This window comes from Camellia sinensis, chromosome 8, assembly GCF_055761805.1.
Source record: "Camellia sinensis isolate YWXY chromosome 8, ASM5576180v1, whole genome shotgun sequence".
Taxonomy (NCBI): domain Eukaryota; kingdom Viridiplantae; phylum Streptophyta; class Magnoliopsida; order Ericales; family Theaceae; genus Camellia; species Camellia sinensis.
In genome coordinates, this window is record NC_138968.1 from 39,905,517 (window position 1) to 39,932,915 (window position 27,399).

The following is a 27,399-nucleotide window of genomic DNA, read 5'->3' on the forward strand; positions in this document are numbered from 1 at the left end:
GTAGCCAAAAGGGGACAGCAGCCTCTTGGTCCCAAAAAATAGTCCCTTAGCCTCTGAAAATGGCCTCCAAGCTCCTTAGGTTGATGATGGAGGTGTTAGGCCAAGAGTTGTAGTTCAAATGGCCAAAAACTAGACCCTTTTGGACCCTCTAACCCACCCAAATGTAAAGAGAGAGGGAGATATAGAGAGGGAGTGATATATATATCATATATATCTGATTTTTCTAACCCCTAAAATGGAAGGAGAGGCTCTCCTTATATAGAGAAATCAATGGGGCAAAGCTTCTCTTAGAAGCTTTGACCAAAAAGGCCAAGCTTCTCTTAGAAGCTTGGAGCAAAAGGGCCAAGCTTCTTGGAGAAGCTAGGCAAAGGGGTCAAGAGGTTCAAGTTTCTTCAAGAAACTAAAAAAAGGGTCAAGCTTCTTGGAGAAGCTAAAAAAAGGATCAAGCTTCTTGGAGAAGCTAAAAAAGGGTCAAGCTTCTTCGAGAAGCTAAGAAAAGGGTCAAAAGGTTCAAGCTTCTTGGAGAAGCTAAAAAAAGGATCAAGCTTCTTGGAGAAGCTAAAAAGGTTCAAGCTTCCTCAAGAAGCTAAAAAAAAGTTCAAAAGGGTCAAGTTTCTTGGAGAAGCTAAAAAAAGGGTCAAGCTTCTTGGAGAAGCTAAAAAGGTTCAAGCTTCCTCAAGAAGCTAAAAAAAGGGTTCAAAAGGGTCAAGCTCCCTCAGGAAAAGGTCTCGGCCAGGAAAAGTAGCCGATTGATCAGAAATAGTGGCCGGCCGACCAAACACAATGCCGACCGACCATCAATAGTGCCGACCGGCCATCACCAATGGCCGGTGGCAAGGAAACAAGGCCAGTGGCCTCAAGCCATGGCCGGTGAGGTGTGGGGATGGCCTACAAGCTACTTCCCACCCTCAGAAGCAAAACAACAAGTGTTTGGTGCAAAACCAGACACAAAACAGTCGAGTCGAGAGATCCTGAGGCAGGGCGCGTAGCCGAGACCTCCGGGAACTCAAGACGAACACGAACAAGGATGATCACCGAGTGTTCAAATGATGACGTCCAAGTCTTGAGGTCGGTCAAAAATGGGGTGTCTACAGTTGTTATGTCCTTCAAGCACGGTCTGCCCGGAAAGTAAGTTGAAATAGTCACTTACCAAGCGCCCACCCACAGCACTGAAAGATTTACGTGCCAGGATTGAGCAGTACGCTCGCCTCGAGGATGACCAGATCCCCATCGAGGAAGCATCAGCAAAACAAACAATTCGGCAGAAGAAGAGAACAGACTGAGGGGAACACCGAGGACTCATAGTGAACGAGGTGGATAAGTCCACATCTCACGAAGCAGTCGTAACCGTATTTAAGGAACCCATCTATCGTATCATGGAAAAGATCAAGAGGGAGCTCTTCTTTGTTTGGCCGCCGAAAATGCTGGGAGATCCAACTCGGCGTAATCAAAAGCTCAGGTGCACCTATCACCAAGACTGGGGCCATATGACTCAGAACTGCAGAGCACTGAAGCAACACTTGGAAGACCTAGTAGCAGCTGGTCACCTCCAGGATTACATTGATCAGGATAAAGCAATGACCGAACCGGGGAACCCACCACTAGAACCGAACATTGAGCACCCACCTCGGCTGATAATAAATGTGATCCATGGAACAGCAACCTAGGCACGTGAAGAGGCACTGAAAGAAGAGATTGCTAAGACTATGCAAATTCAACAAGTCATGTCAATAGAGCCCGCGTCGAAAAAGGTACGCACGGCACCCAAATCCCCCTTGTGCACTGTTTCATTTACTAGAAAGGATTTAGAAGGCATACAGCACCCACATACTGATGCACTGATTATAACTATGGGAATTGGGAAATGGTTTGCCGTAAAACGAGTCCTGGTAGATCAAGGCAGTGCAGCAGACATATTGTATTATGACTTGTTTAGAAAGCTTGGTCTCTCCGAGCAGCACCTCAACCCAGCGGTAGCTCCATTAGTTAGCTTCAATTCACAGCCAGAATGGCCACTTGGCAGAATAGTGTTGCCAGTTGTGGCAGGAATGAAGACCCTCCAGATAGAATTTCTAGTTATTAATAAACCTTCCCCTTACAACGCCATACTTGGCCGTCCATGGATTCACCGAATGGAAGCGGTCCCTTCAACCTACCACCAGCTCATCCGTTTCCCAACGGAACGCGGAGTAAAGCAGATCTCAGGGGATCAAGTTACGTCCAAACATTGCTTCATGGTCGCATTGAAGGCCAAACAACTTTGTAACCGGGTACCGACAGTGGAAGTGGCCGAACAGCCAGTCTTGGAAGATGTAGGGGAAGCCCCAGAGGAAAAGATGGTAGAGGATTTAGAGAAAGTCCTGGTAAAGGAGGATGATCCAGAAAAGTACTTCCTTATTGGTACCTCGCTAGGCGTTGATGAAAAACTTCAGCTGCTTGAACTGTTGAGGGAAACTATGAAGGTATTCACGTGGTCAGCATATGACACTCCAAGGCTGAACCCAAAATTTGCTTGCCACAAACTCAACATCAACCCTTCAGCTTGTCCTGTCGTACAGAAAAGTCAGAGGTCCTCAGTTGAGCACACTGAAGCAGTAATTGCCGAAGTTGAAAAACTCCTAACATCGGGAGCGATTAGAGAAGTTCAGTACCCACAATGGCTGTCCAACACAGTTGTAGTCAAAAAGAAGAACGAAAAATAGAGGGTCTGCATTGACTTCACCTGCCTGAACAAACCTTGTCCCAAAGACAATTTTCCTCTACCTCGCATCGATCAACTGGTAGACTCAACGGTAGGGCATGAGCACATGAGCTTTCTGGACGCTTATAGTGGTTACCACCAGATACCACTGTTTGGCCCGGATCAAGAGAAGATAGCATTTATCACTCCAAGAGGCACTTATTGCTACAAAATAATGCCGTTCGGCCTCAAGAACGTTGGAGCAACCTACCAGCGAATGATCACTCGAATGTTCAAGGACCAACGCGAAAAGACCATAAAAGCTTATATAGATGATATGGTAGTAAAAAATAAGCTCTCTACAAACCATCTTGCAAACTTAAGAGAAGTCTTTGGTATCCTGAAAAACCATCAGCTTCGCCTTAATGCCTCGAAATGCGCTTTCGGAGTAGGAACAGGGAAGTTCTTGGGGTATATGGTCACTCACAGAGGAATCGAGGCAAATCCGGATCAGATCAAAGCAATACAAGAGCTTGAATCACCAACAAAGGCTAAAGAATAGCAGAAACTGGCTGGGATGGCGGCCGCCCTGAATTGGTTCATCAGCAAGTCTCCAGATCGGATGAAGCCTTTTTTCTAGCTGTTAAGAAAAAAGGCAGTGTTTGAATGGAGTCCCGAGTGTACCGAAGTATTGCAAAGTCTCAAAAGATACCTCAGTACACTACCTCTTCTGTCCACTCCAGAACTAGGAGAGGAGTTGTACCTATATCTAGTAGTCTTAGATCACGCCGTAAGCGCGGTATTAATTCGAGAAGTTAACAAGGAACAGAGGCCAGTATACTATGTTAGCAAGACTTTACTAGATGCCGAGACACGGTACCTATCTTTTGAAAAGTTAGCTTACGCGCTGCATATCGCCTCAACAAAGTTACAACATTACTTCCAAGGGCATACCATCAATGTCCTCACTGAGTTCCCCCTCAGATCTGTATTCAGCCGAGCTGATTTCTTTGGCCGAACAGCAAAATGGGCGGTAGAACTTGGTGAGTTTGACATTCAATACCAACCCAGGACAGCAATCAAGGCCCAGGTCTTGGCAGATTTTGTCATAGAATTTGCTCCCACCCAGAGTACTGAGCCAAGGAGCCCAAGTTCAGCACAGGTGCCATGCACCACCGAACAGGGAAAGCACTGCGCTTCGGAAGCATGGAAACTCTTTATTGGAAACATTTGGCAGCTTTATGTCGATGGATCATCCAATAACCGAGACTCGGGGGCAGGAGTAGTACTTATCTCACCAGAGGGATTTATTTGGGAGCAGGCTCTCCGGCTCAGTTGGAAGGCTTCTAACAATGAGGCGGAATACGAAGTATTGCTGGCTGGCTTACGCAGTGCCGAACACTTCAGTGCAGAACAACTTCTTGTTTTCATTGACTCACAACTGGTGGTAAACCAGTTTTCTGGGGTTTATGAAACACGAGACGAAATAATGGCTATGTACGCAGACGAGGCCAAAGATCTACTCAAAAAATTTCGATCCATACGAGTGGAACGAATCAGTCGGGACAAAAATAGCCATGCTGATGCTCTGGCTTGCCTCGACTCGTCAGTAGATACCAAAGATGCTAGAAACGTTTGGGTTGAGTTCGTGCCAGAACCAAGCATTGCATCTCCAATCCTCTGCAGCAACTTAGAGCCAAGCTGGATGGATCCAATACTTGCTTTTCTAAAATGTGGCACTCTCCCCAAAGATAAAAAAAGAAGCCAACAAAGTCAGACACAGGTCAGCTCGGTTTTGGATCTCACTATCTGAGAAGTTGTACAAACACTCCTATCTCGGCCCTTATCTTCTATGCGTGCATCCAAATCTGGTCGAAAATGTTCTCTACGAAATTTACGATGGGATTTGTGGATGCCACATTGGTGGAAGGTCACTAGCGTACCAAGCCCTCACTCATGGGTACTAGTGGCCGCGGATGCAACAAGATGCACATCAGTACGTTCAGAAGTGTGATAAATGTCAGAGGTTCGCTCTACTAATTCATCAGCCAGCCAAAACTCTCACTCCACTCACCAGCCCATGGCCCTTGGCCGAATAGGGTCTGGATATTGTCGGACCATTGGCACGAGGCACTGGGAACAGACGATTTTTCATCACTGCAACCGACTATTTCACTAAATAGGCTGAAGTCGAAATGCTAGCAAGTATCAAAGAAGCGGACACAAAGCGGTTCGTCATGAGGAATGTAGTAGTGCGTTTCGGCATCCCGCGGGTACTGATTGCGGACAATGGAACACAATTTGACAGAAAGATCTTCCGAAAGTTTTGTGCCGACCTCAGAATCGAATATCGGAACTCTTCTCCAAGGTACCCACAAAATAATGGGTAGGCAGCAACGTCAAACAAAACCATCATCAACGGAGTAAAGAAACGGCTTGAACATGCAAAAGGAAAATGGGTAGAAGAGTTACCCCACGTGCTATGGGTGTACCGAACCACAGCACGACGCTCAACGGGGGAAATACCTTACTCCCTGACTTATGGAATGGAGTCGTCATCCCACTCGAAGTATGCCACCCAACCCTCCGGTCTGAATTGTTTGAAAGCACCAATAATGAGGAAGCTATTGCACAAGCACTAGATATGGTAGAAGGCCAAAAAGAAGCCGCACTGATCAGACTTGGAGCATATCAGCAGCAGCTCATCAAGAGTTTCAACCAAAAAGTTTTTCCAAGACAATTCACACCTGGAGAACAGGTTTTGAGGAAAGTCATGGATCACAAAAGAGTATCTGGCGAAGGAAAACTTGGGCCTAACTGGGAGGGTTCCTACAAAGTCACAGTTGTTGCTGGAAACGGAGCTTACTACCTAGAGGATCTTAAAGGCCGAGCCATACCTCAGCCCTGGAATGTAGCAAATCTCAAGAAATACTATCAATAGAATTAAGTCCCAACTTCTCTATCAGGATGTAAAGACATTTATCTTTTGGCCAATACAAATGTCTCATCACTTCTCTCAAGACTGTCAAATTTTTGTAATTAGCTTTGGTGCCCACTAAACGGAATTAGCTTTGATGTTTATCAAACGGAATTAGCTTTGGTACATACCAAACGGAAATAGCTTTGATGTTTATCAAACGGAATTAGCTTTGATGTTTATCAAACAGAATTAGCTTTGATATGTATCAAACGAAATCAGCTTTGGTCTTAACCCAAATGGACTTAGTGTCAGAACGACTGAACGGAATTAAAATTTAGTTAGCACTCAAACATGCCAAGTGGAACTGCTTGGTGGAATTATGTTTGGCAACTAAATTGGACTTTAGCCAAGTGGAATTGCTTGGTGGAAACCACACTAACACATCTTAAGTAAACATCTCTGAATCTACAAAATCTCTTAAATATCGTCACATCAACACTTCAGTACTGCCGCATACAAACAAGAGTTGGAACGGATTAAGCTAACCCCTATCAGGAACAAACTTCCAGCACTAGTCTTACTCAACTCCAGCTGGAGGCAAACAATTGTTTTCTTTCAAACTAACCTAAACCTGAGTAAGACACCTCTTCATACCTTTATCCCATTCAAATACACTTATACTATCAAAGTTGCAACAGACTTAAGCAGCTTTGCTTAGAGAGCACGGTCTTTAGCACAGATCTTACTTAGCTCTAGGTAGGGGCAAACAATTGTTTTTTAGAACCAACCTGGACCTAAGTAAGACCCTCTTCCTTTCATTAAAAAACCAAGTACAGCCATACAACATACTCGTTAACCAGACCGAGCATCTGTTCGGCCCCGAGGTCCCAACAGAGCTCGGCCGGGGGCAAACAGTACAGAGCTAGACGGAGCATCTATTGGAAACAGTACAGGACCAGATTGAGCAGTTCGACCCTGAGGTCCTAACAGTGCTCGGCCAAGGGCTGACAGTACAGAATACATTCAGATGTAAAAGCCAGAAAGCATCAGATTGCAAAATCAAAAGGAAAAATCCATCATTCAAAAAAGGCACAGATGGCCTCATAGCCAGCAACAAAGAAAAGGAAAAAATAAGAGAAAAACTGTCTTTACAAGTATAAAGAGAGAACTCATCATGGGGACCAAGCCACAATACATCAGAAACATAAAAACAAAAGAGAGTCCAAAAAGCAAAAACTTTTAGTCTTTTCAAAGAAAACTCAGCTCTCACCAACAGAGGGAACCTCAGGAGCAGTGTCCACGATCTTGTCTAGGTCGTCTTGGGGAGGAAAAATAGAGGCAGCTTCAACTTCCTGAGAAGTGGAAGCTACCTTAACCACATCTCTTGCGGCTTCAGTCTCCAAGGTTCCACCCCCTTCAACGTTCACCGTCTCGATGGCAACATCACTCTCCTAAGTCTTGTTTGCAGAATCAATTTCTGGGGAAACGTCAGTCGGAAGAACTGCAGGGGTAAAGACAATCTTTGAACCCAGGGACCTTGAGGGAACTCGGACATCCTGAAACAGGGGAGAGCTTTCAGGAACCAAGGCAGCGGCTAGAGCACTAGACCAACTAGGGGTGTTCATGGATCGGTTTTGTGCGGTTTGCGGTTCGGTTTTGACCCGCCCGCATCTATGCGGTTTGAAAAAAAGTCAACTCGCAACCGCCCGCAGTGCGGTTTGCGGTTTGTGCAGATAGGGTTTGCAGATGTGCAGGCGGTTGTGGGCGGTTTGCGGTTTACACTTTTTTCTTTAAAAATTAATTTTTGAGTTTTTTTTTTCAGTCAAATTTAGGCATCAGATTCATTTTATATATTTATGATCATTTGACAACAATTTTCTAATGAGTTTATAAATAAAAAATGAATATCAATGCATTAAATGAAAGTACACAAAACAAAGAGACCCTACACTAGCATTTTTGGCATGAAAAAAATGTATATCAATACATTAAAGGTTGTACTCAATTAAAATTGCAAGTTCAGTAATCAATAATCAAATTAGAAGCTCCATCAACCACCAGAAGGAAAATTTTATTAGGAAAAAGCGGATGAGTCACCAATAAAATCATATAAGAAACCAAGTTTAGGACTTGATAATTCTGCGGTATTAAGAAAGTTGAGAAATACTTAAAAATACGGATCCTAGTATCATAGAGAACATAATGGTGCTCCTGTTAAAGTTACAAAGTTGGTATAATAATAATAATAATAATAATAATAATAATAATAATAATAATAATAATAATAATAATAATAATAATAATAATAATAATAATAATAAGTAAAGTGCGGGCGGTTTTTGCGGGTTGCGGGTTTAACTCGCGACCCGCCCGCAACCCCCAAATTTATCATATTTCAAACCGCATCCGCCCGTATTATGTTTGCGAAACCACCCATTTATATGCAGGTTAGGTGGGTTGGGCGGTTTGAGCGGTTCCTATAAACCGTTGCCCACTCCTACGACCAACTCTTTAGAAAGAGCGTGTCTCGCAGCACCAGCACCTCCTCTTTATAGGCAGCCCCAGCCTTATCCCAACCTTGTTGCCAGTACTTGGCCTCTAACGCAGAATGCTCGGCAACCATCACCGCGATAACGGCCTCCAACTTTGCCACTTTTCTTTCAAGTTGAGCCTGCTCTCCAATAGCAGCCTCCTTTGACTTTTCAGTTGAAGCAACAACCTTGTTTAGACGGAAAGCTTTCCTTTCGACAGTTCTGCGTCCTTCCTTCTCGGCCTCCAGGCTCACTGTCAGTCTCTCAGCATTCATAGCGGTCTCTAGTACGGCCTTTTCCAGTTCCTCCGCTCGGGTGATGGACAGATGCATCCTCTAAATACACTGCAACGAATTACAAAGTATTAAAAGAAAGAAGGCAACAGCATAACACCAAAAACAAGCAAATCAAGAACGCAATTACAGCAGTCATCATTTGGAGGGTCCCCTTCAAAATAGGAATATCACGAGGCCCATTATGGTCACCCATGTCCACCAGCATCAATAGAGTCTTGGTCAAGTCAAAAGCAAAATCTTTGGAAGCAACAACCTAATCAAAGATAGAAATGGGCATGCCTTGATGTAGCATCGACGGTTCCCATTTCTCAAATACTTCGTCTTCAATAGGATCTTCAAAAACTTCTCCAACCACTGCCTTGCCAGTCTCTCTCCTCCTCTTCTTTGCCCTCGCAGCAACCGAAGCGGAGGGCTCGACAGTAGTAGGATGAGTTCTAGAAGCTTCTACCTCCAGTTTCACATCCATGAGACTCTTCGCCTTGGCTTTCAACAAAGGAGTCTCCAAGGCATCAGAGGCGCCAAAAGCCTCAGCCTCTAAATCCACCAGCACTCTTCTCTTCGACACGGACCCGCCCCCTGCGAAACTAGGGGCAGGGGAGGGCGTCCTCTCAGGTAGTGCACCCTGGCTCTGGCGACGATTCGTAACCAGAGGGGTGAGGGATGTATCAGTTTCAGTGTCGGAATCTAGAAGGGATGCCGCAAGCCTCGCCTTCTTCGAAATGACGTAATGGTAAGTCGCTTGATAATCCAACAACTCTGGTGCGGACCTCTTCTTGTACCTCAGAACGGCTTTGATGGCCTCAGCGTTTTCCCGGTTTGGCCTACACTGAAAATGGGAAGCCTCTGCAAGAAAAAGAAAAGGTACCACATTAAAGCAACATCCAAAACAAAGGCAAGAAATGCAAAAGACACTAGAGGAAGGATTCGAACCTGGGTAGCCATCCTTCAGGGGCATCCGTTCGGACTGGAATTCGGTCCCAGCAGAGAACTCTCAGTTGCCACCAACTTGTAGAAAATCATCATTGTGCTTGTCTGAATCAAGCAAACCAGTCACCAGATGACAATCGATCAAATGAACATGCAGGTAGTACGTGTTATGATCCTTGTTGTGAAAGAGAGTGTAGCAATCCAAAATGTCCCAAATATCGAGATTCAAACCCAATCACTTGTTGAGAGCGGACACACCACAGACGACACGAAACAGGTTAACAGACACTTGCATTGGGGTGAGTTGAACCTCGTGCAGAAATCGGCGCACCAAAGGGTCGAGGGGAAACCGAACCCCTCCCTCAACGATGGATGCAATTGGAAAGGCGGTAGTATTCCTAGTGCCCATACGCTTGGCATCGACTCTTGCCAGTGAAAGGGTCACATCATCGGGGATATTATAGTCACGACAAAACATGGCCATGGCTTCAGGAGTATCAACTAATGAGCGAAACTTTCCCATTAAACCAAACCTAGTGGTACAGGGGTAGAACTCAAATATTAAGATGTAGAACACAATGGTGCAAGGGCCAAACGAGATGATGAAAATAGAAAAAGATAAGGAAAAAAGAATTACAGGAGAACTTACAGAGATCAGAGCGGCGGTGGCGAGCAGGCGGTGTTGAAGCAAGAGTGGCAGCGGAACGACTAGACAGAGCACCAATGAGACTGGCTCAGAAGAATGGAAAGGGTTTTTTGAAACTCTCTAGAAGAATGAAAAGCAGATAAAGGGTTTTGGATTGACAGCCCAAAGCATTTATTGCAACAGCTGATATGAAGGTACACGAAGCACGACCGTCGGTATGGAATCGGTGCACTATCTCTGCACACCTATCCCACGCCGCCACGTGTCACCATAAAAGGACGCATGCAGGGGTTGTGTGTCAAGATTGAACCGTCACCAAGGCCGAATTGGGGCAGAACCGAAGCGACACGACGCTTGGAGTACAGAACCATAGCTCCCCCCAAGGGGAACCTTAGCGCGAGCTAAAGGATAAATGAATGGGCTAAATAAGAAATGAGTCAGACCCAAGCCTCAAGCCGGTCCAATCCCTTAAGCCCAAATCCAAATGGGTCAGATGAGCATGTGGGCAACCCAGCTAAGCCCAGTTCCATTACAAACAGTCCACCCAAGTCCTCAAGCATTTAGGCCTAACTCGCAGTGAAAAGGCCAGTCCAGCTGCGATACTAGGCTAGGGCCGAGCTGAAGTACCCATGGACCGAACTGATGGGTTGAACCCATCATCAGAACTAAAGTAGGCCGAATCCATACACAGATATCCGAATAGGCCAGCCCATCCCAACAGTAGCCTCGCAAAGGGCTGAGCCGAGGCACAACGGTGCCGAGCTGAGGGAACCTCTCAAAGAAACATGAAAGCTATGAGTATATGCATATGCAAGTTGCCACCTCAGCTGGTCTCCTACACCTAGAATCACTGAAGCAGTTAAACTAGAGGAATGTGGTTTGTTATCAACATAACTACAATGAGTATAAGCACCTCTGGGTAACTACCAGATGGTCCCCCACCTAGGGCCATGCTAAAAGGAAGCTTGGCAGCACCAGAGTTCCATGAACCCATCTTAGGAAACAAGCAAAGAACTCTATATATACTACATAAACTTCACATTGAAGGTAACTGATCCAAGCTGAACTCCACTTACAACAAACTCAGCTCTCTACACTTCTTCCCCGATCCACTTTCATCTAGTGCGAAATTCGGTACGCACACACCACCAAAAATGTCTTAGCTTTGGAGGGATTTTTATAGCCAAATCAATTTCCACATCTTTTTTGAAGGATGAAACGGAGTAGCAGGTATTTGAGAGAGCATATTACTCACCTCTTCCCTTGCAATTTTATATCCCGACTTCACTGAGTAATCCCCTTTTGGCTCAAAATGCCAAACAAGAGAATCTACTTTTGTTTCTAAAGCGATAGGAATGGAACATATGGCCTAAAGTTCCGCAACAGAAACACAACTCCGTAAAGAGCTAACCTTCCAACTCTACGATAAAAAATAGATAACATCTGATACCTTCTGAATATCATTTCCTTCAAGTTTTGGAGAGGTCACTTTAAACCCCGTAATTGATGGAATCCACTTGTCCTCCCAGAATTGAACATCAGGCCCACTGTTCACTTGCCACCAAATACCCTTGTGTAGAATGCTCCTGCATTGTAGAATACTTGCCTAAGCCCATGATGCCCAACGACCTTTTATAGCTTGCATAAAGTTTGAGTGGGGGAAGTAAATGCCTTTTAAAATACGTGAAACCCAAAATTATGAGCCTTAAGAGATGGTTTGACATGGCCATTAACCTTAATTTGATAAATATTGAAAAGGAAGTAGATGCTAGATTGGTTATGAAACCTTAGAATGACACTAACACAATAATCACAAATTCAATAATTATCACCTTTAACTGCAGGTTCCTCATGAAAAAAATTAAGCCTAAGCGGGATTAAGCATTACTATCGCAAGGAGAATCATGCCATAGACCTGATGACATATTTGGAAAGTTGCATGGCTCTTCCCGTTTGTTTCGGGAGATGGAAGATGGATGGGATTGCAATGAAGATAAAACTTACTAATGTTGTGTTTGTTTTGGAAGATGGAAAGGGGATTGAGATGGGCCTCCGGATTAGGATGGGCCATGGAGAGGAGATTGAGATGGAGGTAAGAGAGTTGATATTAGAAATTAGTCTTCCGGCTTAGTGTATTTTATTTTATTTTATTTATTTATTTTTTACACGTTTTTTTTTTTTTTGAACATTAATGATTAATGTTTTTATATTTTTTATTAAGTAAAAATTATAATTTTATTTGTTTTAATATTTTATATTTCTTTTATAGGATAATAATTTAACAATCTCCACACTAACAACTATTAGCAAAACAAATACAATTTACTTTAATCTCCCCATTAACAATTTTCTCAGTATTAATCATCTTACTATCAATTCCCTGTATTCTACCTCTGAAAACAAACAGGATCTAAGATATCACTTTCTTTCTTATCTCCTAATTGTATTCTAAATCAATTGACTCTGGATGACAGATGAAACATTTGTACTAGATTTATTTAATTTCAATAAAATACTCCTTTCACTCCAAAAATAATAATAAGGCCCCGTTTGGGAACAGGCTAATTTAGTAATTTTTTTATTATTTGGCTAAAAAGTAAGTAAAAAAAACTTATATGTTTGGGATGAATTTTTGACTAATTACGAAAAGATGTGTAAAAAATAGAGAGAAAAGAGAATCTTTAACTTTTTTGTATGAATTGTTGACTTTTTGACTAAAAAAATAATTTTTTGACTTTTTGACTAAAAAGGTAAGTCTCCAAACGGGGCTAAATTACAATCATCCACATTACCTAGTGAATTTATATCAGATAACTTTTCTTTTAGGTGTTTGACATTACATTAATCGTACCTGCTGGTAGGGGTGTGCACGGTGCGGGTCGGTGCGGTTTGAGAGAAAAATAGAAACCGTATGGCGGGTGGCGGATTGATAAAAGTGTCACTAGAATTTGCCATTTTCCTTATAAAAAACCGGCGGTTCGGTTGGCAAATAATAACGGATTTGCCTTGGCGGTTTAGGCGGATTGGCGGTTTATAAAAAAATATAATTCAAATTACAAAACTTAAATCAAAGAGTAAAAAAAAGACGAGAGATACCGTGATGTTAAGCATCTTGCGAAGCTTTCTTCTGATGCAGCTGTAGCAACAACATGATAATATTAACGACTATGTCATCAGTTCATTACAAGCATCTGTGGAAGCTACAATGATCAAATACAATACATAAAATTAATATCATTCAGGGTTTACAATATATTGAAAATGTTTACTGTTGAAAAGTATTTAGATTGAAAAGTGAGCTGATACAAGCTTGCAACATGGCCAGAAAAAAAAAAGATTGAAAAGTGAATTGGAATCCAACTTTATTTTGGATTACTGACATCTTGAATTCCCCTCGAGTAGTAATGTAATACTATATTCTAAGGTATAGAACAACAAGCAAACTTAAGTAAAAAAGAATTTTTAGAATCTTATAAAACATGATTTAATGGCGGTGCGGGTCGGTGCGGTTTGGAAGAAAAATAGAAACCGGCGGATTGATAAAAGTGTCACTAGAATTTGCCATTTTTCTTACCAAAAACCGGCGGTTCGATTGGCAAATAATAACGAATTTGCTTTGGCGGTACGGCTCGGTGCGGTTTTGACGATTTCGGCGGTTTCAGCGGTATTATGCACACCCCTACGTGCTGGTGGTGTTGGAATTGTACAAAGATCTTTAAAGAGTCAACAACAGGACTGTTTGGTGTAATTTTTTAACATTATTTATAGCGTTCTTATTCTGGTAATCTGCGTCTGGTTAATTAGTACAATTTTTGCTTATGATTTATTAAATTTATTAAACAAAAATAGCCTAAATAAGTTTTTTTTTAAATATGGATAAATTACTAATATACCCCTTGAATTAAAATATGAATCGTCCCCCGTAATTTTGAAAATTACATTGCACTCTTGAAATTTCTAATTTCATAACACATTATTCCTTTTATTAATAAATTATCAAATCAATTAACAATTTTTAATAATGTTAAAAATATGTTTTAATTAATAATTTAAATAATTTTATTATTGTATAGGAGAGTAATTATATATTTCATTTTTTCAATTATTTTTGTTAAAAAAAAAATTTTGACAAGAAAGTATTTTTAATTTTCTAAATCACAGGGAACAATCTGTATTTTAAACAAATCTCAGGAGGTGTATTTATAATTTATCCCAAAAAATTGATTTTTAAAATCTGGGTTGCGATGGCGAATTGGTGATGGTTGAAGAGCCAAGGTTTGGGGGGATCAATGGATTCCACGTTCTTTGTCCTTCCGAATTATTGTTCCGCCTATGGACTTGATGTTGGATGCACCTGATTCAATTCTAATTGATAGGGATAGGGGATGCTGGAATGAGGAGATCATCACTTCTATGTTCTCTCCGATTGATGCTCTCACAATTCTTGCCATTCCTCTTTGTCGAAATTGGCCCGAGGATACTCTTGTTTGGCATTACTCGAAGAATGGGATTTTTTCGGTCAAGTCGGCATATCTCTTGGAGTTGGCTACATCTAATATTGACAAGAATGCTAGTTCTTCAGAGGATGGGATGATTTCTGCTGTTTTTTGGAAAATAGTTTGGAAGTTAAAAATTTCACCAAAAATCCGTGTGTTTGCTTGGAAAGCTTGTCTCGATATTCTACCAGTTAAAGCAAATCTGATTAAGAAACGTGTCCCTCTTACTGATTGCTATGAGGTTTGTGGTGAGGGGGTGGAAACTATGTGCCATTGTTTGTTTCAATGTGAGTTTGCCGAACGCGTTTGGTTGGCTGCGGGTTTAGATCACTTATGGCAACTGGGGTTGACATGTGATTTCTTTGCTTGGATTTGGCGAATTTCTTCATCCCATGGTTCTGCAGTTTTGGGCCTTGTGTTTTCGATGTGCTGGGGAATTTGGTTACATCATAATCAAGTGGTTTTTGCAAAAACCAATAGCTGTGCGGGGGAGGTGGCGTTCATCGCGTTTAATAGTTTTTCGACTTTTATTGATGCTCAGGTTAATCTTCCCCAGATACCTTCTTTGGCATCTTTGGCTGTTTGGTTGCCTCCAGATGTGGGGGTTTTTAAGCTAAATTTTGATGGCGCAATTGGTAAAGAGCAACATGTATTGGGTCTAGGCGTCATTGCTCGTAATAGTTTGGGCCAAGTAATGGCCTCTCTTTCTGAACAGGTGGGGCTAATTTTGGATGTAGATTTCGTGGAAGCGGAGGCCGCATTACGAGTTGTTCGGTTTGCTCGCGATCTTGGTCTAGCAGATGTACACTTGGAGGGGGACTCATTGACTGCGGTTAATGCTCTGATGGCTGCCAATTGTGCTGATTTTGAGCTCGTTGGGTTTGGTCCCCTTATTATGGAACCTCGTCAAGTTTCGTCCTCCTTTCATTACTTCATGGTAAGCCATGTTCGCCGAACAGGCAATGTGGTAGCTCACCGGTTGGCTAGATTGGCTATCTTCTCTCCGGGGTTGCGTGTTTGGATGGAAGAGGTTCCGACTTCAGTTGCTTCTGCTGTTCATCTTGATGTTGCTGGTTCATGATTTCTCTGTTTTTTCTTTTGGTCTTTTCTACTGTAGTCTCTGTTCTTCAAACACTATCTAAAAAAATGATGTGTAACTTTTCTTTGACCAAAATTATTATGTTGATAATGCCACCTAATATTTTATAAAAAAAAATTAAAAAATATTCCTAAAACAAGAGTGAATGCAAAATGGAACATATATGCCAGTTTTTATTAACCTCAGGCTTTTATGACTCTTTTCATTTTGAGATACCATGAGAATATTACAACCCCCGTTCCATTTAAGGTAAACTATCAATAGGTTCTAATAGTTAGACTTAATTTCGATCAAATCCTATTGAAAATTTAAGTCTTGATAAAATTGTCGCTAAATATAATTTTTTTGTGACAATTTTTTATATATGTCGCTAAAAATTGACAATTAGTGACTTTTTTTTGTCATAATTTTTATAAATTGCCATTAAAACTTACAATTAGTGACCTTTTTTTTGACAAATTTTTCCTATAGGACCTATTAGACAATAATCTACTTATTAGGACTTACAAGTAAATATCCCAATATTTAATACAAGTTTTGCTTACAACTCACGTATTAAAAAAAATTAACTGATCTCATGTTAAGGAGAGGGTGCATTTAAATTCTATTTATAGATTATCAAACTTTAAATTTAGAATAAATTGCTCCAAACAGACAAAATGATAAGAAAAAAGAAAAAGACAAAAAAGAAAAGAAAAAAGACAACAATAATATGATTTTGCAGGACAGTGTACTCCAGCAACCCATGCTAAGAAAAAAGTTCAAGCAAGGTTGTCATCAACTTTTTCTTTATTCTATTATATAATGGGAGCAGCCAGAACACAGGTCCTCTATATAACTACTTCAGATTTTGTTCAAATATAAATTTTGATAATTTTTTTTTCCTTTCTTTTTTCCATAACTATTTGATTTTTATAGCATACCAATTGAATGTGTATACACCGTCTACTCAATATAAGCCTATATATATAAGATCTTCAAGAATACCAAATGAAAGGTAGATGCAAGGATCTGAAGGGAACTATATTAGAGGGAAGTACACAAAACTAGTTCCCTCAAACAGTAGATAGAGCCAAGAGCCGCAGATTACACGAATACATTGTGCTTAGGAGAGAAGAATTGGGCCCACATTCAAAAAATTTCACAGTAATCAGAAGTTGCAGTTAGCCAAACCTGTGTCCCGCTACTCCCAAGTAGGAGGCATATCATCCTTGATCCATCGTTGGATCCGTTTGACAACAAAGAAGTACTGTAAAAATGGCAACAAGAATTAAGAACAAATTAGATAAAAGTTCTATGCCAAGTGATGAGGGAATACACAGCAATCCTGCAAGTTTAGAAACTTACTTGAAATGCCAAAATGAAAGGGATCAATATCTTCCCCCTTTCATTTGGGTCTGGTCCTTTAATCAACTTTAGATCAACATAAATGCCCCTGCTTCCATTTGAAACCATGTCTGCTATTGTTTCGACTAGATTGGGAATCCAAGCAGTCCCATTTGGAAGAATCTGACCCAAAGAACGACCAATCATCTCAATAATCCCAAGTTTAAATAGCAATATAAGAAAACAATTGGATGGTATGAGAAGATTAACCAACCTTTTCATCACAATCATTCTTATTACACCGACCACTGTTCTCAACCAAACAAACAGGAATAGAAGAACCCTGAGAGCAGAAATAACAACACATAAAATAAGATGGAAAAAATAATAATAATAATAAAGAAAGAAAACTCAAGACAATTGTGAAGAACTATCAAGTAATAAAGCCAAAAAAATTAAGGGAAAAAAAAAAACTCAAAAAGGGTAAAAGCCAAAACATAGAAAAGATTATAAAGCAGTCCAACTGAAGGAAATATAGAAAGAACCATGTAACTGCAACACAAGCTCAATTACTTGGAATGCTATGCCACATGTAAGATTGCACTGCAATTACAAATAATTCATATCCTACCATATGGATATCTTTACCATCATACCCTTATCCCATAAACTTGCTGCAATTGCAAATAAGTCATATCCTACCATATGGATATCTTTACCATCGTACCCTTATCCCATAAACTTAGGGGTTGTCTGGGATGACCTAAATAAGTGCACTTTTTATCTTTTTACGAAAAGATGTGCAGAAAAATAGAGAGGTGATGTGATGAAAAAAAAATAAAAAGATGGATTATTTTGCAATTGCCAAACTTGGCCTTACTTCCTACCTATCCTTCAAGAAGCGAAGCTCAAGTAAACTGTACAAGTGTGAGCATATAGGTTTGGCTTCATCCACTCAGCACTCAAATAATTTGTCCTGAATGCAAAACTTGGTTGTGAATTTGGTGATGTGACGCTGTCTCATGTACTTGCATCTCGCAAGTGCTACGTGTATCAAGTGATGTAATAACAACTCCTTTCTTAGAGGCTGTACAAAAAGTTTCTCCAATTATCTTTATATTTTTTAAGCTTCACTGTAAAGTTACTTTGCATTGCATGTTGCTTTCATCAAGGTCCCCCTCTCCAGGCCCATGTGCATTTGCCGTTCAAGTGTCCTTCAATGAAGTGGGGAGCTATGAAGTACGGACACGGGACACGACGATTTCAAAAAAATAGGAACATGGATACAACGGGGACAAGGCAAATTGTTATTATTGTTTTAATTATATATGTTACATATTTGCTATGTAGATTAATTTTATATTACCAAACAATCAAAATTAATAAAAACTAATATTAATTTAATGTGTATATAAAGACCATTACATTTAAACATTATAAACATATGTTCTATATATTGTAAACATTATATAAAGAAAAAATTAAATTAAAATATACAATATATATATCTAATCATAAAATAAAGAAGAAAGAAGACAAAGAGAAGAGATATAATATATATATAAATATTTGATCAACAGAGAAGAGAGAGAAACGAAATAGAAGAGAGAGAAGACAAAGAGACGAGAGAGAGGCGAGAGGTGAAAAGAGAGAAGAGAGCAGAGAGAGACGAGACAGAGATAGAGAGAGATGAGAGAGATGGAGATCGACTGATAGAGGAGAGATAGACAAGAGATGAGAGAGACAGGGACAGAGACGATCGAAGAAAGAAGACTGAGAGAGAGAGAGAGAAAGAGAGAGAGAGAGAGAGACTGAGAGCGACAAAGACGAAGACGAAGAAGATGATCGGAGACCAACCACCGAAGACCGACGACTCACCAGTGAAGAGCTTCCAGGTATGCCCAACGAGCCCCTCTCTCTCTCTCTCTCTCTCTCTCTCTCTTGTTCTGAGTTCGATTCTTGTTCCGATATGGACATGCGTGTCCCTGCCGTGTCCCCTACAAAAAAATCATTAAGTTAAAGGGACACACAACCTGCCATGTCCGTAAGTGTCCTTGTGTCGCCAGCGTGTCCAAGTGTCGGACATCGTCACGGCACCGATTTTGGAGTGTCCATGCGTCATAGGTGGGGAGACAAGGAGACTCCAATATATTGTGCATTAAAGTTATTCATATAATTTCATTTTTTTGTCCGAAAAAAAAAAAATATATTTAATGTGAATGAAAAGTCAAATTTGGGCTTCTCCATTCAAGCCACAACTAAGGTCATTAACCACTCCTCCGTACATTGTATAGGTGAAGATTCATCACTTAAACAAGGAGGATAAGGTCCGTTAACACAAAACACAAGTGAGAACCAAAAGCCATCAGCATATACAGTCTTCAATATCTTGATAACGGCTCTCCATCTCCTTCAGATGGATCAAAAGGAAATACTCATTTGCAGTTACAACTGGCCAGGAGGGGAGGTTTATATATCTTATTTTCGCCATATACTAATGGGAAATTACAAGAACGTGGGAATTGGGAATTTATTTACCAAAAGGTGGGGGCTGCAACTTTCGTTGTGATCTTATTGCACAGAAAAAGTTGCACCCCCATGTCTTTGTAATTATTTTTGGTCTTCTATATGATTTGTAATTTTCCCTATAATAATTGTGGGATCAAACCCTGCCAAGTTGGGAAACTCCACTTTTTCAGAAAAAGATGCCAACTAACTTTTCTATTGTTATGCAGGTGATCAACTATGCTGAACACATGGAACACTAGAGACTTTCCAAATGAGGTGTGACAAACTTGAACTACTGTTGCCGTGACCATAAAAATGTCCACCACCACCTATGTTTGGCATGTAGCTACGTGTTACTTTGGGTGATTTTGTCAGGTACTAGCCTTAAACATTGAATCCGTTTTAATTGCAAACCACACTGGATTGGGTCTCTGACCATTTTTGGAAGAAATTTACACAAAATAAATAAAATGAAATTTCTGCAATGAACTAATTCCTTTGGGCTCAAGGAAATGAATTAACAATGACTACTTCTCCTTGAAAAAATTAAATGAGATGAGTAGGAAAATCATCGGGCACATACAGATAAAATCTATTTGATAGACGCTCTTGAATCTGGGTTCTCTTAAGGGCCCCGGAAATGAGCCTCATTTTCTACCATACTTTGGACGTAAGTCCCAGAGCAGTAGTAGTTTGGCCCACAACGTTGGTGACCCTTCATGAACGCTGGACTCCAAGATACACATGTAGAACCACTTTTTTCAGCATTACAAGAGAATGCAGCCATCTTCTAAACTTGCTATAAACCGTACACAAACCTTCATGTTCAGGGATATTGATGGACATAGAACACAATTTGAAAGTCTCTATTCTTCAACATGCAAACAAAAGACCTAGCAAACAATTCTGTTATATATTCTTTGAACTCACCTACAATCTTTGTTGCCTAAGGTTTTCGCTAAAGCACACCCAATTCTGATATATATTTGCATCATGAGCTCCATTTTTGGGGACGACACTCTAGACCATGTTTTATACTCAAATGTAACCTTCTGTACTACTTTTGTTAAAGTTAACCATGCTTCCCCCATCAGACAACTTTCACAAATCAACCACTCTCCAAAAGAATTAAGAGACAAACTTTACCTGCATAACTTGCTTCTTCATCCGAGCTCCCAGACGAACAACTTTTAGAAGAGCCTTTGATCTTTGAGAGGAGAAATCCTCATAATTCAAACCATCAGGAGGTGAGAGCTGAGCATGTGTCAGGACTACCAATCCTCTCTGCCATATTTCTTTACCAAAACTATCAGTTATAGCTCTAACAATCTGCGTATCCAAGTTATCCACTCTATATGCATCTAGGCGGTCCACGTAAAGCAAAATATCTATGGTCTTGTTCAAAAGGAACCTGGTTCAGACAAAACAAAATCGCAGTTTGAAATGTATCAAATGGCATCTTATCATTGAAATATTGTCAACTTAATTTTATATACAGCTTGATACAAACCTTTTGATGATCTCAAGTGCCTGGTCATTGACATATCCACCTTCAACGAGCCCAGGAGTGTCGATTATGTTCAGTGTAAATCCAGCCCATGAGCGTGAAACCATGACAGGTCTAGTTCCTTCTGACTGCAAAATTATACGACATATATATCTTCAATACACAATGACCAACTTAGGAACCTCACGAAGCCGTTGCTCTCAAATACAAAGTTACAAACAGATACCTGCAAAGCATTGACAGCAACTACCCTTTCCCCTATGATGGAGTTTACAGTCGAAGATTTTCCAACACCGCCTTTCCCCATCACAAGAATTGTCAAGGTGCTCACATTCTACATAGTATGAGAAAATGTAAATATTGCATTATGTAATTAAAACACCACCGTCCTTCTGGATGCTGAGAAAAGTTACAAATATGGTAAGACTTCAAAATATAAACTCAGACATATATGGGCTCGATTGTTACCATTCTCATTTTTTCTTACAATTTTAAAAATGACGACCAGAAATTTGAAAATTGGGCATGTTTGGTATTGTTTTTGTTTTTTGTTATTGTTTTTGTGTTCTGGAAAACGCAGAAACGTTTTCAAAAACTGTTTTCGGAAAAATTTCTAAAATAAGAAAATTCACTTTAGCGAACATCAAAAAGTTATTTTTTAATTTTCCAAAGCAATATTTGCACAAAAATTATAACTACATGAATAGAATGGGTGCTTTTGAACTTTTCATTGTTTTTGTTTCTGAAAACACAAAAACAAAAAATAATAACGACAATATCAAATAGGCAAATAAATTTTATATCACTTCCATTTTTCTATGAAATTTTAACAAGTCAGAAAAAGGTTCAAAACTTTAACCTCAAAAAGGGCTGCTTTTTACAGTTTTTTTTCTTCTTTCTAAAATTCAGAAAAGGGGATCAGTCTTGAAAACAATACCAAATGGAGCCTCACCACTCCACTAAGCCTCAAAAAACCATTTTAAGTATGTTTATTTTTCTTCTTAACATGCTTGATCATTTTGTCAGCAAGAATAATAGCAGGGTCACATTTAAGGGAGAGAATTGGACCTCCTGCTTGAGTTTTCCAAGAAAATCAAACAATTTGGTCTTGGTGGCAGTAGGGAACTGTTGAATACCAGTCCATTCTCGGATCAAATGAGCCGCCATCGATACCTGCAATTCTCAAAACAACCCAAATTGCAAAAAAAACACAGAATCAATACACAGAGACCCATATATATACACACACGCACAGATAATCCCTAAACCCTAATGCTATGTTTGGTTGAGAGAATTGGGGAGTGATTTGGAAAGGGAAAGAAAAAATGTGTTTGATAGTTTCACCTAATTTTTCCTTTCTTTTCAAATCACTCCTCAAAACCGCCGCAACAGAACACAGCGTTAAGCAATGGTCAGTTTGCGGAAAAGAAGAAGAGAGAGTGGAAGAGGTGAGAGTGAAGCGAAAGAAAACAACTTATTATGTTTGGATTGAGTAATTTGGACAGAGAAAGAAAAAAAATGGGGTGATGTGTATTTTTTTATTTATTTAGATAATCTAAATAGAGAGAAATGGAGATAAATTTATTTTCCTTATAAATCTCACTTTTAATCTTTTCAAAAGTGGAGAGTTTGAGAGAGAAAAGAAATCACTATTTTTATAATACTAATTTTGTCCCTATAAAAATAAAAGAAATAAAATGATTGAAAATATAAAAAGGTTATTTTGATAATATAACATAAAATAATTTTTTTTCTCTTAATGAAATTTAACCAAACAAGAGTGAGAGAAATCACAATAATTTTTTTTCTTTTTTTTCTTCTTTATCCAAACAAAAATGAGAGAAATCACAATCATTTCTTTTCTTTTCTTTTCTTTCCTCTTATTACTTAAGTAATCATTTCTATTCTTTTCTCTCATAAGCTCCAAACATAGTGGAAGAGCTTACCCAACGAACTGTGACGAGCGAGCGAGCGAGCGAGAAAGGCACAATCTAAAGAGAGGGTTTTAGATGCCGTAGGCTAGGCTATGTATGATTTATGAGACGGCCTTTATCGTCTTCGATTCTCTGTACATCTTTCAAATCAAATTCAAACAATAATACTAGACAAAACAATCGCGATTGAGAGCCCGAAACCCCCTCCCCCAAATCCCCCGAATTCAAAAACGACGACGTTTTTGAATTCTTTTTTTTTTCATTTCAGAAGAAAAGAATCAGAAGAGGAGAAAGAGTAGGAAGAAGAAGAAGAGGAGGAGAACTGGAGGGGGAGGGGGAGAGGGGAGGGGGCCAACAAACTAGGGCTGGAGGCGGAGGCAGAGGCGGGGCGGAGGCAAAGGCAGAGGCAGGGGGTGGAGGCGGAGCTGCTGCGAGGCGACGTCGGGCGACGATCGGTCGGACGCTGCGACGAGCTGCTGCGAGGGGACGTCGGGCGGAGGCGAGCTGCTGCTGCCATCTCTTCCCCTCTCTTCCTTCTCTTCCCCTCTCTTCTTTCTCCCTCTTTCTCTTCTCCATCTGTTTTTCGGGGCATTCGGGGGCAAAATTTTCGAGGCACAAAACATTTTTCCTAGACAAAATTCATTCCAAGTTGGGCTAATAAGGAATAAAAACTAATCATGGTTACCTTTCTTCTTCTTTTTTTTTCTTTTTTTTTTAATTTTATGTTACACTGACCTCTGATTATTTGAGGTTTGGAGAAACAAAAATGCTTCATTCACATAATTTATAAATTCTTCGAATCACATGGCAAAAATTAACTAGAAAGTTTTGAAAGAAAAGAACTCTGTAGCCTCCAAATGATGTGGCAGTAGCAACGATGCGAATGGATAAAGATGTGGGAAGTGAGAGAGGGAGGGTGTGATGAGAAAGAGTCGTGATCCACTTCTCGAATATTGAGGCGCGAATTTGTCTCGAATTTATTTAATTAGTCGTCTGGCTGGTCATCTAATAAAGAGGCTGTCACGACCCAAACCCGGCCCTATGGGTTTAGCACCGTAACCGGCCAGTAATCCGAGATTACCGAAGGCCTGCTTAACAGTAATACAGTAAAACAGAGTACAGGGCCTGGCGGAAGCCAATACAGTAATTAAACAATGTCCAATGAGCTGTGACAGTCTGTATGCCAAAAAGATTTTTCATGCATTCATACATAAACAGTACAGAACAGTATGCACAATATTTACATTCATTCAAACTAGGGACTCTACCCTAGATAGCGGTACAGTGAACAGTCAGTCTATACAAAACAGTGAAACAGTACAGAAGGGGGAATTGTAAAAGACCCCTAAGCCTTAACAGGTAGGCTCGGAACCTCGCAGTGAGGCACATAGGCTGGCTTGACAAAACTGGAGTCTAACCCGCGCTCCTAGCTCCGGTCTGGTGCCTGTACACCTACATATATATATGAGCAGTGAGCTAAAGCCCAGTGAATAACATAAAGCGTAAAGGGGTTTAGAATGAATGTCCTTACAGTAATGAAAACAGTTCAATTCAATCAGTATTTCAGTTGTTCAGTACAGTAAACAGTCATATGTGGTACATCCATTAGCATAACAGTAACAGTAGGTCTTAAAAGACCGAACAGTAATGATGGCCATCAGTCAGTAAACAGTAGTGGCTCCACGAGGGAACCGACAGAGAATTCTGTCGCAGTAACAGTAACAGTAAACAGTAAGTACTAAGGATGCCACAGTACAGTTCAGAAATAAAGGACATACATTCATTCAGTAATACCAGTTCAGTAAACAGTTCAGTTCAGTATTCAAAAGATATCAGTTGAACATATCTTTACACAATTGTTACTCACAGAGTTCTGGGCTACAGTATGCTAGAGCGTGTCTCCCCAGTTGCCAACCCTACACAGTTCACAGGTTGAACACACACTAAGCTACACAGTTGGGAAATATCATAACTTAATCCCTAATTTGCCTTGGTGTGTTCTACAACGATATCCTCATCTAAATGTCTTAAACTAGGCCTAAGAATGCCTAGGATGGGATGAGGATGCAAAAATACACTTAGAAAACATTTTGCAAAGTTGCTGAAAATAGGAGCCTCGCTCGAGCGAGACTTTCTCCGCTCGAGCGGAAGTCCAAAATCAAAGGCTTCGCTCGAGCGAGGAATCCTTCGCTCGAGCGGTCTACAAAACAGTAAAAGTACTGGATGCTGAGATTTTACGCGCGATGGTCGCTCGATGGTCGCTCGAGCGGAGCCCTGGACAAAGGTGCTCGCTCGAGCGGGGAATCCTTCGCTCGAGCGAGGAAGCCAAATCTGGAATTTCCAGATCTGCCTCCCAAGCTCAAACCAAGCATTCAACCACTCCAAACTCGACCTCTTGGGCCCAAATTCTGGAAAACATAACTAAATTCAATGTATAACAAGTTTCAAAGCTCAATTTGTGAATTCAAGCCCCAAAGGTGAGTCAATTAAAACCACATTCAAACCCATTTTCAAGAATAACATTCAAACATGTCATGTATGAGTTTTACACCAAATTAAAGCTCCAAAGCTTGATCAAATGAACTCATTTCTTCAAGAACATGATGAATCCATGGAGTATGACCAAAAGATGGACATGCATGTAACCTTTTGCCATGAAAACAACTCAAACATCTACATTACAAACATGCATGCATGAAATGAGTTCCAAATCAACAACAATGAACCAATTCTAGACTTGAATCACTAGAGGCTCAAGAATCTTACATGAATGAGCTTAAACACAACAAAGAGGGGTTGAATTCCTTACCTAGAGCTTTAGTTACAAGATGAGGAAGCTAAATTTGCAACCTATGTTCCAATTCCTTCAATTTCCAAGCAATTCACAAGGTAGAACTCAATTCCTCTCCCTTTCCCTCTCTTGGTCGGTTAAGCTCAAGAAATGAGCTGATGAAATGCTCTGATTGTAGTGTATACAAGGCTCAAGTGTGTGTATTTGAGTGGACCACTAAGGGTGGCAATTCGGTAATTAAGTCCAACTCTTTAATTAGCTTATTTTAATCTAATTTAATCATACCTAATCAATTTTCAGATAATTGTACAATAAAATCACATAAATTACGAGGGTCACAGATCACTAATCGGTTTCAGATTCGGTCGCCGATAAGGCCTTCAATTAGCAGTTTAAACATATAAGTATGAACAGATAGTCATACAATCAAACAGATAGAATGCAATTTAACTAACATATACTCAATCAATTCGGTTTCCAATTTCAGTCAGTCAGTTCAGTACTTTTAATCAGTTCAATTATCAGTCAGTTATCAGTCATTATCCGTTTCGTTTAACAGTAATCGGTGATTATCGGTAATCGAGCAGTCATTAATCAGTAAACAGTATGGGGGTTGTTACAGTCTCCCCTCCTTATAAAGAGTTTAGTCCTCTAAACTCGAGTTACCTTCATTCTGGAAGAAAACAGGATTCAGTGGAAACAGTTCAGGATATCGTTTGGCCATGTCATCTTCCCTTTCCCAAGTGGCATACACGCCACCGTGGTTCTGCCAGTCAACTTTTACTAGCGGGATGTCTTTGTTCCTCAGTTTCTTGATCCGTCGGTTTACAATCTGTATAGGCCGTTCCTCGTAAGTGTAGTCATCACTCAACACTATCCGAGTAGGCTCAATCACATGGAAGGGATCCCGGAGGTAGTCTCTCAACATGGAAATGTGGAAGACGTTATGCATATGCTCCATTTCAGGAGGAAGCGCAACTTGATACGCCACCGGATTGATTTTCTCAATGATCTCATATGGTCCGACGTATCTCGGTGCTAACTTGCCTTTGACTCCAAAACGAGTCTGGCCTTTCATTGGTGTCACTTTCACAAAAACGTGATCACCCACTTCATACTCTCTGTCCCGTCTTCTGACATCTGCATAACTTTTCTGTCTACTCTGTGCAGTTTTCAGTCTCTGTTGTATCAGTTTCACTTTCTCAGTCGTTTCATACACAATCTCGGGCCCGAGCAAAGGCCCATCTCCAACTTCTGCCCAGCAAATCGGAGATCTACATTTTCTACCATACAATGCCTCGAAAGGCGCCATACCTATACTCAAATGGTAGCTGTTGTTGTAGGCGAATTCAGCCAAAGGTAAATGGCTTTCCCAATTTCCCTGAAAATCAAGGACACACATTCTCAGTAAATCCTCCAGGGTTTGGATGGTCCTTTCTGATTGGCCATCTGTCTGAGGATGATAGGCACTACTCAGCCTCAATTCAGTACCCAATGCAGTCTGTAGGCTTTGCCAAAACCTCGATGTAAACTTCGAATCCCTGTCAGAAACAATAGATACAGGCACTCCATGCAGTCTTACAATTTCATCAATATAAATAACAGCCAATTTGTCCGCATTATAAATCGTCTTGACAAGTAAGAAGTGAGCAGATTTGGTTAGTCTATCAACAATAACCCAAATTGAATCCATACCTTTTCTGGAGCGAGGTAATCCCACAATGAAATCCATCGTGAT

At 40.5% G+C, this 27,399-nt stretch overlaps 3 protein-coding genes across 3 annotated transcripts; 2 read left to right on the plus strand and 1 right to left on the minus strand.

The window, feature by feature from the left end:
• The first annotated feature begins 1,850 nt into the window (after positions 1 to 1,850).
• Positions 1,851 to 2,702, plus strand: LOC145797717 (uncharacterized). Its single transcript, XM_082885129.1, has one exon. It carries the CDS (start codon positions 1,851 to 1,853, stop codon positions 2,700 to 2,702), a length of 852 nt encoding a protein of 283 aa, XP_082741255.1.
• Positions 2,703 to 3,257: 555 nt separating this feature from the next.
• Positions 3,258 to 4,493, plus strand: LOC145797718 (uncharacterized). Its single transcript, XM_082885130.1, has 2 exons — positions 3,258 to 3,285; positions 3,424 to 4,493. Exons 1-2 carry the CDS (start codon positions 3,258 to 3,260, stop codon positions 4,491 to 4,493), a joined length of 1,098 nt encoding a protein of 365 aa, XP_082741256.1.
• Positions 4,494 to 16,541: 12,048 nt separating this feature from the next.
• Positions 16,542 to 22,464, minus strand: LOC114314264 (translocase of chloroplast 34, chloroplastic). Its single transcript, XM_082882515.1, has 7 exons — positions 22,005 to 22,464; positions 21,163 to 21,270; positions 20,940 to 21,064; positions 20,576 to 20,840; positions 17,196 to 17,264; positions 16,943 to 17,104; positions 16,542 to 16,844 (listed from the first exon to the last, which is right to left on the minus strand). The coding sequence occupies exons 1-7, from the start codon at positions 22,101 to 22,103 to the stop codon at positions 16,779 to 16,781; spliced, it is 894 nt and encodes a 297-aa protein (XP_082738641.1). The 5' UTR covers positions 22,104 to 22,464; the 3' UTR covers positions 16,542 to 16,778.
• Positions 22,465 to 27,399: the final 4,935 nt, after the last annotated feature.